The sequence below is a fragment of the Bison bison genome, unplaced genomic scaffold (genome assembly GCF_000754665.1).
Source record: "Bison bison bison isolate TAMUID 2011002044 unplaced genomic scaffold, Bison_UMD1.0 scf7180017864518, whole genome shotgun sequence".
NCBI classification, from domain to species: domain Eukaryota; kingdom Metazoa; phylum Chordata; class Mammalia; order Artiodactyla; family Bovidae; genus Bison; species Bison bison.
In genome coordinates, this window is record NW_011495071.1 from 8,133,531 (window position 1) to 8,148,752 (window position 15,222).

At 35.9% G+C, this 15,222-nt stretch overlaps 1 protein-coding gene across 4 annotated transcripts in view; it reads right to left on the bottom strand.

Annotated features, from left to right (window-relative positions):
• Positions 1–655: 655 nt before the first annotated feature.
• DDX6 (DEAD (Asp-Glu-Ala-Asp) box helicase 6) overlaps positions 656–15,222 on the bottom strand; it is a 29,312-nt gene continuing 14,745 nt past the window's right edge. For 3 of the 4 annotated variants that reach the window (XM_010830431.1, XM_010830430.1, XM_010830432.1), the window contains exons 5-14: positions 13,835–13,964; positions 12,816–12,962; positions 11,564–11,658; positions 9,499–9,621; positions 8,931–9,059; positions 7,815–7,931; positions 6,476–6,539; positions 4,170–4,271; positions 3,567–3,773; positions 656–2,563 (exon numbers count right to left, since the gene is read on the bottom strand). In XM_010830431.1, the coding sequence (XP_010828733.1) occupies positions 3,598–3,773; positions 4,170–4,271; positions 6,476–6,539; positions 7,815–7,931; positions 8,931–9,059; positions 9,499–9,621; positions 11,564–11,658; positions 12,816–12,962; positions 13,835–13,964 (1,083 nt within the window). In that variant the 3' untranslated portion in view covers positions 656–2,563; positions 3,567–3,597. The remainder of the gene's footprint in view (positions 2,564–3,566; positions 3,774–4,169; positions 4,272–6,475; positions 6,540–7,814; positions 7,932–8,930; positions 9,060–9,498; positions 9,622–11,563; positions 11,659–12,815; positions 12,963–13,834; positions 13,965–15,222) is intronic. The other variant, XM_010830433.1, reaches the window with a different exon arrangement.

Consider the following 15,222-nt stretch of genomic DNA (forward strand, 5'->3'; position numbering starts at 1 on the left):
TCAGTAATACTTTCCATTTAAAGTCTGTGCTTTTAGAGGGACCCACAGGCACGTGGCACCAGGCAGAGCACAGTCTGAGGATGGCGAGAGACTGCGCTGTTGTTTAGTCACCCACTCTCTCTCTAGCGAGACACAAAATTGCGTTTATGAACTTTCCTTGTTTTTCTTCTATAATGAATGATCCCTCTTATCTCGCCAGAGATGGGGGGGGGGAGAGAGCTGCATCAGTACAAGGGCAAGATTTTTTGGTCAAAAGTTGATGCCTTTTAAGTTCCCTCCCCCCACCCCTCCCTGGGAAAAGGTTACTTTCTTAATTAGGCCTTGCATTTAGTAACCAACATTGGCTGGAGACACAGTGTGGCTTGGATACCAGATAAATGAGTTATTCTTTTTTGGGTTTGTACTGTGCAGCTCTTGCTACAATTTTTAAGGAGTTAGGGCTATGTCTGATCAGGAGGCATCTGCAGGATTTTGATCCTCAAGGAATTTTGGAATTACAAATAATTTTGCTTAGAACTAGGCAGAGTCAAAAAAGCAACTTTGAATAACTGACTTCTTTATCCAGATGAGTTAAGCATGAAAGTTTATGTAAGACATATCCTGGAATATTTTAGGGTTTTAAAAGACAATGACAAATGAAAACCAATTTTTTTTTAAATTTTTTTTCTTTTTTTTTTTTAATCCTAGATGCCTCCTGATTGACCTAGTATACTGGGTTAAAAGGGAATTAAAAACATTAAAAAAAAAGTTCACTGGTATTGATTCATCTCACTCCTTTTGCCTGGAGATCAGGCCAAACATCAAGCATGTTGGGAGGGGCACAATTTAAAGCAACACTATTGACTGTAAAGCATTTGCCAGCAATTTACAATGCAAAATGACAGGTAATTCTTGTCACAAAGCAAGAGAATGGCAAGCAGCTTTCTGCAGCATGAAAGTTAACAGCTCTCAGGGGTCGCCCGTTCCTGCAAGTTTATGTATCAAGGTGGGCAGAGGGCAACACACAAAAGTACAGGAGGTGATCCACAGAAAGTAAGCCCCAGAACTGCTGAAGTTACCAAAGCTGGTACTGGCTAATATTCTGAAATGCAAATCCATGCTTTATACATATACTGCTCAAAGACACTGCCGCTCAATCATATCCCCACACTGCAAGGCAAATTCTTTGTCCCCTTTTGCAGAGCTTGAAAAGTTTCTCAAACTTTTAAAAAAGGCTGGCGGGGAACAGTATCAGAGAGAACGTCTCAAAAAAATAACATCTTGAATTACAGGTTTCTGAAGCTTCCCTGTGCTCTCTGTCAGGCCTACTCCAAAGGTACTATGTGAGACAGTGTGGCAGCAGTGAACCACAGACCTCTGGGTCTCTTTTCCAATGTAGGATTCCTGTAGAGGTCTGCTCTCTACAGTAAGAAGCCAAAATACTTTTTGATTTAGTGTTGCGGAAAACTGAGCCCCTCTCATCTTTAGCTGCTCCCATAATCACTCTAATCCCCTTAATCCCAGCAACCTTCATCCAAAAAAAAAATATATATATATGTATATATATATATATATATGAACCCAGAAAAAAAACCTATTTACAAAGTTTATACAAGTATACACACCCAATTTTCTATGGGACACGCTCTGCCACAGAGGAAAGAGGGTCAAAGGCTCTGACATGTCTACACATCAAGTGCCATAACTGCTAATGGAGGCGTATGTAAACCAGTCTTTAGTGTTCTGCTATAGAGCACAAAAGGCTTGTCATATGGCTCCTGCGATGATAGACTGCTCTTTCCTTTGGGAGCGATGATGTTGCATCTACTCAGCCCAGAAGAAATTTTTACTTGGGATTGTTTTTTTTGTTAAATACATGTATTTACAGTGCGGATGAACTGCAGTTGCATATCAACTCCTCCACATAAAGAAAAAGAAAATGGTGTTTAACATTACTAATACGTTTCATCTTCCAGCCCTGGGCTTGAGTATCGGGTAGAAAGGGAAGAGAAGAGACTTCAACTTGAAACCAAAATGAAAAGACGAAAATTTTTAAAAGAAAGAAAAAAGAAAAAAAATACTATTGTTGATTCCTTGGGCTGTGTCTAAAAGATGATATTCTGAATGGTCTCATAGCATAAGGCACTTCGCACAAATAAGTAATAAGCTCTTCAGGCTTAAAAACGGATGAGTAACCAGGGAGAAGTTGAAATGCACTCAAGAGTCAGCTGTTGGAGAATTTTGAAATCGTAGACAAGCTTGTGTTCATCAAGGTTCTTCTCTTTTTAGGGTTTCTCCCCTTCTTTCTCTTCCTTCTTTGTCCCCCCTTCCCCAGAAAAATTTTTAAAAAACCAGCAGTTAGTGCAACTAATGTTCAGTCAGCACACAGTGCAAACAAGTGGAACAAAAAAGGTAAATTCCTTTTCAGCTTTTCTCTTCACCAGTTAAAAAAAAGAAATGTCTGAGCTCATAAGTCTTCATAGTTCCAAAATAAAAGAAGATGAAAAACCCACAAAGAGAAGAGCATTCCCCCCAAAATCGATGTGTCACAGATCCAAACGAGCCTTCCATAGTTTGTCAAAACCTAAAGAAAAAAGAAACCTAAAATTATCGCCAGTAAGCAATATAAACTAGGACACACACACACGTGAAGCACACATGAAGTAGGCGTTCACAAGTCCATCCCAAATGCTCTCCATAATAGCTTCTACTGAGCCTCTTTACACACTATAGAATCAGCTCAGGATTAAGGAATTTCCACTGGACATCCCAGAGACAGAATGAAATCCTGAAAGTACTGGTAGCAGGCAGTAGTCATCTGTGACAATTTTAAAAAGTTTTTTTAAATCCTGTATGAACTCAACAGCCTGTCAGTGTACTAGCATACATGAGCTAGTTTTTGTCCAAGAGTTTTGTGTTTGACAAGTAAATTAGGACAAAAGGTTAAAGTGAAGAGTTAATTTGGAGACTCTAAAAATAATGGGTAATACGTTAACTGCTAATTTGAAAACTATCATCTCTGAAATCAGATTTTCCTCACAGGAATATTGGCTGTTTTGGAGGGTTTTTTCCTATGTTAATCAAGCCTTGTTTTAAGCATTTCTTCCCGAGTCCTATAGTCAACACAAGATGAAAAGGTGGATGCATGTGAGTCCAGCGGCCATTTAAAGTAAGGCAGTTAGTTATCCTCATAACCTGCTTATACCTTTACAATAAGGTTTTACAGATAATTTAACCTATTAAGGTATCCATTAGAAATTAAGAGTGAATGCTAACAGATGACTGAGTGATAAAGGAAAAGAGCAAAAATATTTTCATGTTCAAAATTGCTAATTTTTTTTGCTTCCATTATTTTAGAAGTCTGAATTTGTCTTAAGTACTGTTCATATACATTACTTAGGAAGACAGCATTCAAGAACTGCATTTATGGACTGGCCAGTAAGATCACTTCAACTGAGATACTTCCTGTTTATTGCCATTTATGTCAAGAGGTATTTCATCTTTTATGCTAATTGTATACGGTAGGACATCGCATCCCCCCTGGGGGAAGAGGACCTTGATCTCCTTCCTGGAAACATTATGCTTACTTGGCTATTTTCTCAGGTACACACATGCTTGTTAAGCTTTCTCATCTTCTACAGGCTCGCTGTGGTATTCTGCCACATACAGGCTCTTGTCAATGTTGCTTGGGATAGGTTTGATTTCTGTTCCCAGCTGCTCCTCAATACTTTTCAGGTTGAAGCGATCATCATATGTGATCAAGTTGATGGCTAAGCCAAGATGACCAAAGCGACCTGACAAAAAACAATTCTAATTAATGAGTTAAATATGGGAGTCAATGTGCAAGTACTAGTCTCTGTGGTAAATCCATATAGGATTAATGTTTTTATTTAGTGCCACTCATTCACAGCCTAAAGTAATAGTGTCAAAAGTTGCCAAAATACACAGTATAAAATACAAACAGTACAGTTACAAAAGTGAGGTTCTAATTTGTAAATCTTAAATTAGGCATCAGGTTATGTTAACTTAAAAATAAATGTTCTGGAAGAATTAGAAATTGATACATCAAAAAACAAGTTTAAATTCACTATTTTAATTGCTACCACACTCTACTTCACAAAAGGAACAAAATTTAGTGATTAAACTTCTCAAAAAACTTCCACAAAGAACATCTCCTTCCTTTTCCTCACCTGATCTTCCAATACGATGGAGATAGGTCTCTGCCAGCTTTGGGAAGTCAAAGTTTATTACCACATTCACAGCTTGTATATCAATACCTCGGGTAAACAAATCTTTAAAACAAACAAACAAAAAAACTCCATTATATCCTTCAATTTGGTGTCATAATACTCTTTAACATTTATTTCTAAAGGAACCTAAGCTTCACTCACTTCATGCAGTAATTCAAAAGGATCTGTAAATTACTAGCATTATTTCTCATGCGCATTAACCATAAGCAGCTTTCTGTTCACAAGTTACCTTTTCCCAGTGTTGTATCAAAGTTTTAAAAAATGGTCTGAGGTAACATAGTGCAAATCAAGGAAGGCTGAAAAAGATTATACACTCAAAAATGAGCTCCCAAGTATAATTTTCTTCACTCTATTTTTAAGTATTTAATTCAAGGTTAATAAGTTATTTTTAAAGTTCATTGCATAATGGAGAATACTTTAAAACAGAGGCAATCTATCAGCAGTAATTTATACTTTGTTCAGATTTCTTTAATCCCATTCTGCTGAATGATTTATAACAGGTCTGAGGTAAGCTAATATGCAAGACTATCCCTTCTACTTTTTTCCAGTCCCACAATTATTACGCTAATTTAGGCTTTGACAAATACACGCAGACACAACTCCAATAAGTTCAATAAGCTAATAACTAGGTTTCCCTGCACTTCTCAGCTCCACACGTCAAAATAATCCATGATGGTCAGACAAGTATTTCTAATATACTGGTTTGAATTTGTAACTTGTTATTTTCAACTGTCTCCAGATAAAATTTAAAATTGACATTCAAAGTCCTCTGTTCCATATTTTGGTTGTAACACATCTCAAAACTTCGACTATACCAACCTCACCCACTATACTTCTTTAAACTATCTTCTTAGCAATCTATAGATTACTTTTTATGCCAGGCCCCTAATGAAATATTCCTTCTTATCCAAGTCTAAAACTCATCTATAGCCTATAAACTACAATTTCATATTTTCTCAGATCACCTCAGCTAGTTATTTCCCTCTCCTATGAAAATTTAGGGTTATTTAATGTATATACCTCACACTTGCAAATTACTTTTACTCCCTTGGAGATCTAGCCCAATGCCTGTTTTTGTCAAATTTTACTGCCACATAGCCATGGCCATTTGTGAAATATACTGCCACTGAGGTAGAACAGCAGAGTCAAGTCACTTGTAACACAGACCACATAGTATGCAAAGTCTAAGATATTTACTACATGGACTTTACAGAAAAAGTTTGCAGGCCCAGCCTGAGGTTCTTAATGTCATCTTTTTATCTCTGATTAAACAACTACTCCTTGAGAGGGGTGGTACTTTGTATGTATTTACACGTTACACATAAATGTTCAGTACTTATTTAACGATGTATTTGCCCACTGTTCTGAAAAATGAGAAAGAAGAAAGCACTGGCACTTCAAAACTTATCTGAGGGCAGCCTCAGCAAGTTAATGTAACCACAGCAGTAATTCCTAACAATGTGTGAGTTCTGTAAGTACCACCAACTCTTTCTAGGGGAAAAAAAGTATTTTTCCTTCTCAAGTAAGGAAATGGTTAATGGCAAACGGCACCTTTCTTCTTGTCTGTACAGCTGACCCTTGAACAATCAGGAGTTAGGGTCTCAGTTGAAAGTCTGCATATAACTTTATAGTTGGCCCTCAGAACCCATGCATTTCTGTATTTATCTCTGTGTATAGCTCAAAAATTAAAAAACAAAAAACTAGGTTCTTCCCTCTATCCAGAAACCTAGTTTAGATTATAAACCTAGTATCAATACTAAGACTATATTCCCAGTGTACAGACAGGAGGCTACTGAATCTAACTGTCCACACGCACCCCCAGTCCACTTTTCTTTATGTAGTGAAATACACCAGAACACAAACTAGTCTGATTCTGGCAAAAGAAAGAAAGGCCATAATAAACGTCCAAAACATAGTTTCTTAACATAATTCATTTTGCATATGCTAATAGAACTCACTCCTATATGCTAAAACTATTTAGAAAATACACAAACTCCAAAACTGGTTTAATAGGCAGAGATTAGGTAGGAGTGCCAAAATAAGTGTTTTGCAGTTTCAGGTACGGAACCTAATTTCAAAAGTTAACTACCAAAAAAAAAGTTACCTACAGCTCATTCTCAACTTCAGAAATTCTAGAAATGGTAGGAGAGGGAGCTGACTATGTAAGCAGCTTCACTGCAGGACAGGACCGAGAAAGAACAAAACTAGGAAGAAAAACAATGGGTAAAGGAATAGAAAATACCTACCAGTGCAAACAAGATTGCGGCATAAGCCATTTCGAAAATCATGAAACACACGATTTCGATGTTCCTAGGAATAAAGCAATGCATTTATTTGATTACAGCTCACACAAGCCTCCAAATTTCCATCATTTTTTTCTCCTACCCAAGCAGTTTCTTTATATCCAAATTTGTTTTCATGAATGAGAAAGGAGCCACATTCAATATACATTAAAAACAAAAGGTAGGAGAAAAAAAAAGTCTCCCGTGGGAATTAATAAGCAACAAATATACATGTATTCATATTATCTCAATTCTTAAAGGTATTTTTTTTTTGCTGGTGTGGGTTTTAAGTGACAATATTCACCATATTTACTTCTAAAATGTTTCAAATAAAAGATGCCAAAAGTTTAGCTTAACTGAAACATCTACTCATCTTTTCAGTTATTATATACAAAAGCTAAAAATAACTACTTTTCAAGTTAAATAAAAATGAAAACACACTAACTCAAGCAAAATCAATAAATCTACCATCTGGCAAACTGGTCTTTCTTTTCAATGCAATGTTCCTCCACTCTGAAATATTCTCTTCAATTGTATACACCATTTCTTGTGATAATTTTAATATTAGGTGCCTACATGATGGCACCTGCTGATCCATGACAATAAGCTTCTTTGAAAACCATATGTGAACTGATTAAGTTCTTAACCTGTCAGACTACAGAAACTGCTTTCCTATCATGAAATTTCACAATGTTAATTAGCACATACAAACACAATATGTTGATAGTTTTGAATTTATTTTCTGTTAAATCAAGTTCTGAAACAGATTACATCCTTTTTCTAAAGGCAAACAATAAAGAGAAAAAGATGAACCTGAGAAGGTACACAGATAAACTAGAACCTTCTACAAACCTTCCAAAACTGTGGCTGACAGTCACACATAAAGTGGCCTCCGAAATGTAGTATAACTGAAGACACTAAATTTTAAATAGTTTAATGTTGCTAGTGGTTACTGTACTAAACACTAGCCCAAATCTAAGATTATGGGGAAGGAAGGGAATAAAATCTCACATTTCTATTATGCTTGGCAACTGAGAAACTATTCATTCATACACAATCTCAATCTTCCTAAAACCTTGTGAAGTAAGGTTCTTCACATAACAGGGGTAATAATATACTATTACCCCTGTTTATAGTTAGGAAACCTTACCCCACAGAAGTTAAAATGAAGGGTCCTTTGCCTACTAAACAGTAATTTATTCTTAAACTCAGGGCACTTGGAAGAGCATTAAAACAAAATTCAAGAAATATTCAGAAAAAGCTTAAAAAAAAAAATCTATGTAAGTACAAGTTTTACACTCACCTGCCTCATTTTAGCATGGATATAGAAGCAAGAATAACCCAGTTGAGAAATCTTCTTGGCTAGCAATTCAACTCTCTGAGAGGAGTTACAGAAAATAATCGACTGGTTTATCTGAAGCTGAGCACAGGAGAGAGAGAAAAAAAAGACATAAGAAAGAAAATAAAATATTGACAAACAAATGTTGAAAACACTAAGAATTATAATCTCATGACACAGGAAATGCAAAACTATAAAAATTTTAAGTACTATTCATTTAATAGTAGTTGCAGTTAAGCACAGTTAATATACGACCACTCCCTCCAGGGGAAATAGAGGGTTAGGTTCCTGTGAGGAACTCGTAACTTTTTTCATCAATGGGTCAACAGATAATCTGGTTTTATGCATGTTACTGAGTATTTTTTGGCTGCACCACATGGCTTGCAGGATCCCAGTTCCCTAACCAGGGATCTACCCAGATTCCCTGTATTGACAGTGTGGAGTCTTAGCCACCCGACCACCAGGGAACTCACCCCATGTGTTACTGTTTTAAAGACACCTTATTTACTCATGGCCAACAGCACTATAACTCAGGTCTTTATGAAGTTTATCTAATACATTATCTCTTTTTAGGAGCACTGGACAACATGTCAGCACTATGCCTAAGGACCATTTAAAACAGTGGAATCAAGAAAAACGCACAAAAAAGTGGGGAATGTGGCATTAAATAGACTGTGAAAAAGGTGTTCATTTCTGAGCTCAAACAAGAGGGCAGGGATAAACAGCATGAAGTCTCAAATTTTTCACGTGTGTCTTCAAAGAGCATCTGAGTACTGACCTCAGGGTGACAAGAAAATTCTGGCAAGTAGGCAAACTTGCAAAAACACATCTACTTAGAACAATTATAATTACTGAGAATAATGGGATTACCTATAATTAAGGTCAAATTATTTTAGAATCAAATTAAAAGTGCCTATGACCTGTCAATGATACAGTATCAGCTTCAGATCAACAACTGAAACTACCTTTTAGGAAAAACTAAGGACTTTTTTTCCTGAAAATGATGAGAAAACTGATACAACTGTTTTATCGAGGTTAAGAAATGGATAACATTCAGCAGTTGAAGTCTAACTGGCTCACCCTGGAGAAAAGTGTGTTGAGGCAGTGTACTTTTTGGCGCTCAGTTACATATGCGTAGTACTGGGTTACTCCCTTCAAAGTTAGTTCCTCCATCAGGTTAATCTCATAGGGTTTCTGCAAATGGGAATTCTGAAGGAAAAAAAAAAAAGTCTTATAGTTAAAGCAGAGTTTATTTCTTTAAATAAACTTTAACTCAAAATATATCCTCATACATGTCTGTCTGATAAACTTTTTTTTTTTTTGATAAACTCTTAATTGAAGGGATGCAGCTCTCTTTAAAATATATAATCTGCCATTACCATAAAATGGGAGATCTAACGTTCAGATATACAGCTAAGTTATTACTATTTTGTACTTTAAATATAGGATTATGCTATAATCAATTTATCTAGCATCAATGGCTATGTCAGACACCAGCTTAATGAACAAGTAAAAATCAAAATACTTTTGTTATCTTAAAACTTGAAACCAGCATAAAATATACACTAGTAATATAATGTAATTATGGATAAAAGTACACTCATGGGCAACAGGAAGGTACTGCTTCTAAGTACAGATTTATACTCACCATGAACTTCTGTACACTAAGAGGGAAAGTAGCAGAATATAATAAAATCTGTCTGTTTTTAGGTAGCGTGAGAATAATATCCTCCATTATCTGCACAAAATCCTGTGACAGCAACTTATCTGCCTGCAGTACAAAGAAAAGATGATCTTAAACAAAATGAAATCATGTCTAAGGTTTCTGGTTAATAAGGAATCATTCCAGCAAGAGAGTTCACAGAATGTTCCTGGCTGTAAACATTATATAGTCCAAAGGCACCAACACACATTCAGTGATACAAAAAGGGGAAAGTCTGTAATACTGATCTAAGGGAAGAAGACTCCTAGACAGACATAATCCTTATTCCCATAAAAAATTTTAATGTGATTTCCATTAAAGAGACAAAATCACTACAGATGGTGACTGCAGCCATGAAGTTAAAAGACGCTTACTCCCTGGAAGGAAAGTTATGACCAACCTAGATAGCATACTCAAAAGCAGAGACATTACTTTGTCAACAAAGGTCCGTCTAGCCAAGGCTATGGTTTTTCCTGTGGTCATGTATGGATGTGAGAGCTGAAGAATTGATGCTTTTGAACTGTGGTGTTGGAGAAGACTCTTGAGAGTCCCTTGGACTGCAAGGAGATCCAACCAGTCCATTCTCAAGATCAGCCCTGGGATTTCTTTGGAAGGAATGATGCTAAAGCTGAAACTCCAGTACTTTGGCCACCTCAAGAGTTGACTCATTGGAAAAGACTCTGATGCTGGGAAGGATTGGGGGCAGGAGGAGAAGGGGACGACAGAGGATGAGATGGCTGGATGGCATCACTGACTCGATGGACCTGAGTCTCAGTGAACTCCGGGAGTTGGTGACAGACAGGGAGGCCCAGCGTGCTGCGATTCATGGGGTTGCTAAGAGTTGGACACGACTGAGCGACTGATGTGATCTGATGGTGTTAGAAGTACAGGCTACAGCATTAAACTACCTGTGTTTCAAACTTTTCAGGGATACAGTTTTTTGAGGCAGAAGCAGGGTGTATTTCCCTTTGCCTGGGAAATAATAAAAGCTATCCTTTTCTACTTCACCCACTCACACACACAAACAGAAAACTTGCCTCCTTCAATATTATCTACGTTGGGAGGTTTCTTAACTACTATTTCAGTTTCTACAATTTAAAAATCAAGATGTCTTCTTATTGTAGGAATTACTTTATGGGATAACTACCTTATAGGATTGTTGTAAAAATTCAATGAAAAAACACATAAAGCACTTAGTGCTAACACAGCCACTAATAAATGTTCTCTCTCATTACTCAAAGATAAAAACCTGTTTCAAATTAGACCAAGAGGAAACAGATCCAGTTATCTTAAAACAGACCACATAGGAAAATAACTTCATTTCAAAACACCAACACTGGGGGGTGTGGGGGTGCTCAAGGAGAGAATGTACACATACTTGGAGCCTGATGTACAGCAAAAACAACACAACACTGTAAAGCTATTGTCTTTCAATTAAAAATTAAAAAAAAAACCCCAAACATCAACACTGACTGCATATACATATAAAACACTTGCTTGCTAGGTCCCAAGAATGCAGAGCTGAGTAAGTTCTCAAAGGCACTTATAGTCTGGTGAAAGAACACATATAACAGAGACAAAAAAACAAACAATACGAAGCTGGATATGTTAAATAAGGGGTTCTTAAGATGCCTTTTTTTTAACATGCTTTTTAAGATGAATCACAAAATAAAGAGAGATGCAGAATGGGCTTGGCTTTGAGGTTATTCAAGAGAGATGCAGAATGGGCTTGGCTTTGAGGTTATTCAGTGACTTCTCACTGCAAAATAAAAATAAACTGACTTCCCTAAGAAAAAGACACAAGGCTGAATCATTCCTATAAATACCTATCATCTATTGCTTTTAAAAGGCAAAACATGTTTTAGAAGCAAGTTAGTTTGAACAAACCAACAAGAGTAGTGAATTTACTAGAAGGTCTTAAACACAAAGAGGTTATGCTTCATTCACTGGCAGTTATAAACAAAGCCAAATCAGTACAGAATAGTATGTTTCCAAATGAAAAAAACGTTACCTCATCCAATACTATCATCTGGACATGATCAACTTTTGCTACGCCTTTCTTGATAAGATCCAGGATTCTTCCAGGGGTAGCTATCACCACATGCACTACACAAGATTAGAAAATATGTATTTTTATTAATTTTAGTTGGGGCAAAAAGGATACAGTAAAGGTTTATCACATACATATTTTATCAGAAACACTGCTGCAGGAATAATACAAAGAGGCCAAGATGTGTTTTAGAATATGGATTTCCATCTCATCTTCAGCTGGCTAGAGAATACCAGTTAGTTTCACCTGTGCATGCAGTGGGCTACAGCTTTCCAATTCACCTGTTCCAAATAAGGAACATAGTTCTTTGCCTGAGGGAAACCCCCAGGGAAAAACAAAAAGTATGCTGAACTTTTGATACAGCTGCTGCTGCTGCTAAGTCACTTCAGTCGTGATACAGCAGCTTGCCTCTAATCTATTAATAGATCAATGGTCTGCAGAAGACTGTAACAGGATCAAGTAAGATGATCATTTTTAATTAACAAGGCAGTACAAAGAATATAGGAATTAAACTAATCAAGTAACAATCATATATAAAATCCTGACTAAAATTCAATGTATAACTTTAAGTGGATTTCAACTCTTGCTGTTTTCTTTTTTCACTAAACAATGTTATCATAGAGAGCTCTTCATGAAAATGAATACAGATCAGCTGCACTCTTTAATGGTATGTGGCATTCCATTCAGTCTATACCCCAATGTATTCAGCCAAATTTCCCTGATATTTAGTTTGCTCCAGTTTTTCAGTATTACAAACCACACTGCAGTAAACAACTTTGCATTTGTCCAATTATTTCTTCAAAAAAAGATCATTAAAAACATACATTTATAATTTTGAAACATAATGCCAAATTGCCCACCATAGAGATTGTATCAATCTATATCCCCATGTTGCAAGACAACAAATTTCTTCACAAATGCTTATTACTGGTTACTAGTTAGCCTTTCCAATCTTAATTAATCTTGTCAATCAGATAAGTAGAATATCAATTTACTGTCTTTATATGCAATTTAAAAAATTATTAGTAAGGTTAAATATCCTTTCAATGACTAAAATAATTTTTTTCTTCTTGACTGAAATGGTCATTTCCTTTGTTTATCTACTGCAATGTTTGTTCCCTATTTTAAAAACAATTTTAATAAATTACTGAAAGGAAACACTTGTGTGTCAAATTACAGCCAGCAAGCCAGCTTACATCCAATCACTTCCTACCTGTGTCATCAAGCCTCATTATGTCATCCCGTAAATTGGTTCCTCCTGTGGTTGCCATCACTTTGGCCCCTCCCATGTGTTTGCTGACCTGGATGCAAATTTGACTGACCTGTAGAGCAAGTTCTCTAGTGGGAACAATCACCATTGCTGGAAAATATCAACAAACAGAAAAAAGGAGAGAGAGGAAAAAAAAAAAGCCATGTATTAAAGAGTTTAAGAAGCTATAGAAATATTGCCTCTTATAATCGAGACACTCAAATGAATAAATTTCAAAAAAAGAACCTATTATAGTGCACCAGATTTAGACTTTTCCTCAGTAACAATGCTATACAATTCTTCTACTCCTCCTGGTTACAAAGCCTTAAAGGGTTCTTTGAGTTCGCAATTATTAGCTCAAAATATATTAATATTTTAGTAAGAGATCACTAGTTAAAATGCCCAAATAGGAAACTCCTGCTGCCCAGGTCTATTTATATCATATGAACATAATAGGAAGATGGCAGAATTATTATAGATCAAGAAAGCATGGGGAGAAAAAAATGGAAAATTTTAGAAAAAGCTTTAGAGGTGAAAACATAGATCTACTGGGTACAGCTATGGAAATGTGTTTCTTCCCTACTGCTTAAGATTTTAAAATCCCCAAGCCACAAGGCTTCAGAGAGAAAAAGTTCCTGCTTTTACAAGGAACTCTGCAGACACAGCTGTCACAAGAAACATTCTAGTTCCATAGTTTTAAGTATCTATTTCAGATAATTTAATTTCCCTATCCATAGGACAAATTCTTATTTTGCCTATCTCACTGGAATGTTGTTGTAACTGTATAATATGCAAAATAACCTTAAAAACTAGAAATCTCTTTTTAAAAAGTTAGGAATCATTTTTATAAGACAACCAGGCCAAAAGCTGTGAAAAGGGTAAATATTAATTTCAGATGATTTAAGTTCTGACTGAGTAAAGATGGTAATATCTTCTATATAGCTCCAAGATTTAAATCACCATTTATAGTTTAAACAACTAACCTTGTATATTGTCCTTCTTCAGGTCTAGCCGTTCAAGTAAGGGAATGAGGTAGGCACCGCTCTTGCCTGTTCCGTTTTTTGCTCTAGCTAAAATATCCCTACCAGATAAAGCAATGGGAATGCTCTCCTCCTAGAAGAGATCGAACAATGCTTATTACTTGTATGCATTGCTAATAACAGTACATAGGCAAGTTCTTCTCTCAAACACACTGAAAGTATATAAAGTTCCTTGGTATTGAAGTATTTTACAAAAGTAAAGACCAAATAAATTAGCAGGACCAGTCAACATCACCGTTAGTATCAACTGACATTTATCAGAACTACTCATAAAATACATACTAAATTTAGTAATAAAAACCTTTGAGTTTGTATGAGCAAACAACATACATGATGTTTGTGAGCATCAACAACAGAAAAAGAGGAGGAACTTGGGATGACACAATAAACACATAGAGGAAAATAAGCAGAGGACATTTCACAATTAAAAACTGGAAGAAAAAACAGCACAAACAATATTCAAAAGAAGGACTATATGATATTCTGAGACTAGTAAACCAACTTGACCACAATGAAAAATTGTAGGTTGGACAATTTTATTCCTACATAAATAGGACTCAGCTGGAAAAGTTTAGTCTTGGGTCCTATCTTTTTTTAAAATTGTATTACATAATGACCAATGTCTGTCTCGCAGCCAACTTCTGTCCTGAGATGTGCCCTAACTTCTCGTTTTCAAATTTGGCCTACTCATGTGTGCTTGCACACATGAGTGTTTTGCAGAAGATAATATTTCTTATTAGGGCAAATTTCCTAGACAATAGCAAAGGATTCTCAACAATTACTAAATATTAAATACACATATACAGAGAGAAATTAAAAAAGGTAAAACAGGTATGAACAGAGGAAGCAGAACACTTCTATTTCTAAAACTATTTTAATTTCTACAACTAGAAAATTAGAAAAATAAATTAGGAAAAATATTCATAATCACTATAATAATCACTATAATTAGTTCTTTCTATGCTTGAGCTAATGACCAAAACAAATGTCTAGCAATTTAAAACTGTTACTGGAGAAATACCCAAGTCATAAGCATCATGACTTTCATTTCCTACCATGATACTTATTTTAGAACCCCAATCACAGGGGTCAGATGGGTTCCATATAATCAGAATAACTAACACTGTTGCCAGAACAACTGTGAAAATAGTTCAGTGACAACACTCTGTTATCTTACTCCGACAGCCAGCATTAAACAGTCTGCTTATTATGTAGGGTGAAGCAGGTCAAAGAAGAAAGTCTTGGTTTGACCCTCTGGTCTTAAATCCTTCCTTGCTTGAGCACATGTGTTACTCAGTCATGTCTGACTCTTTGTGACACTGTGGACTGTA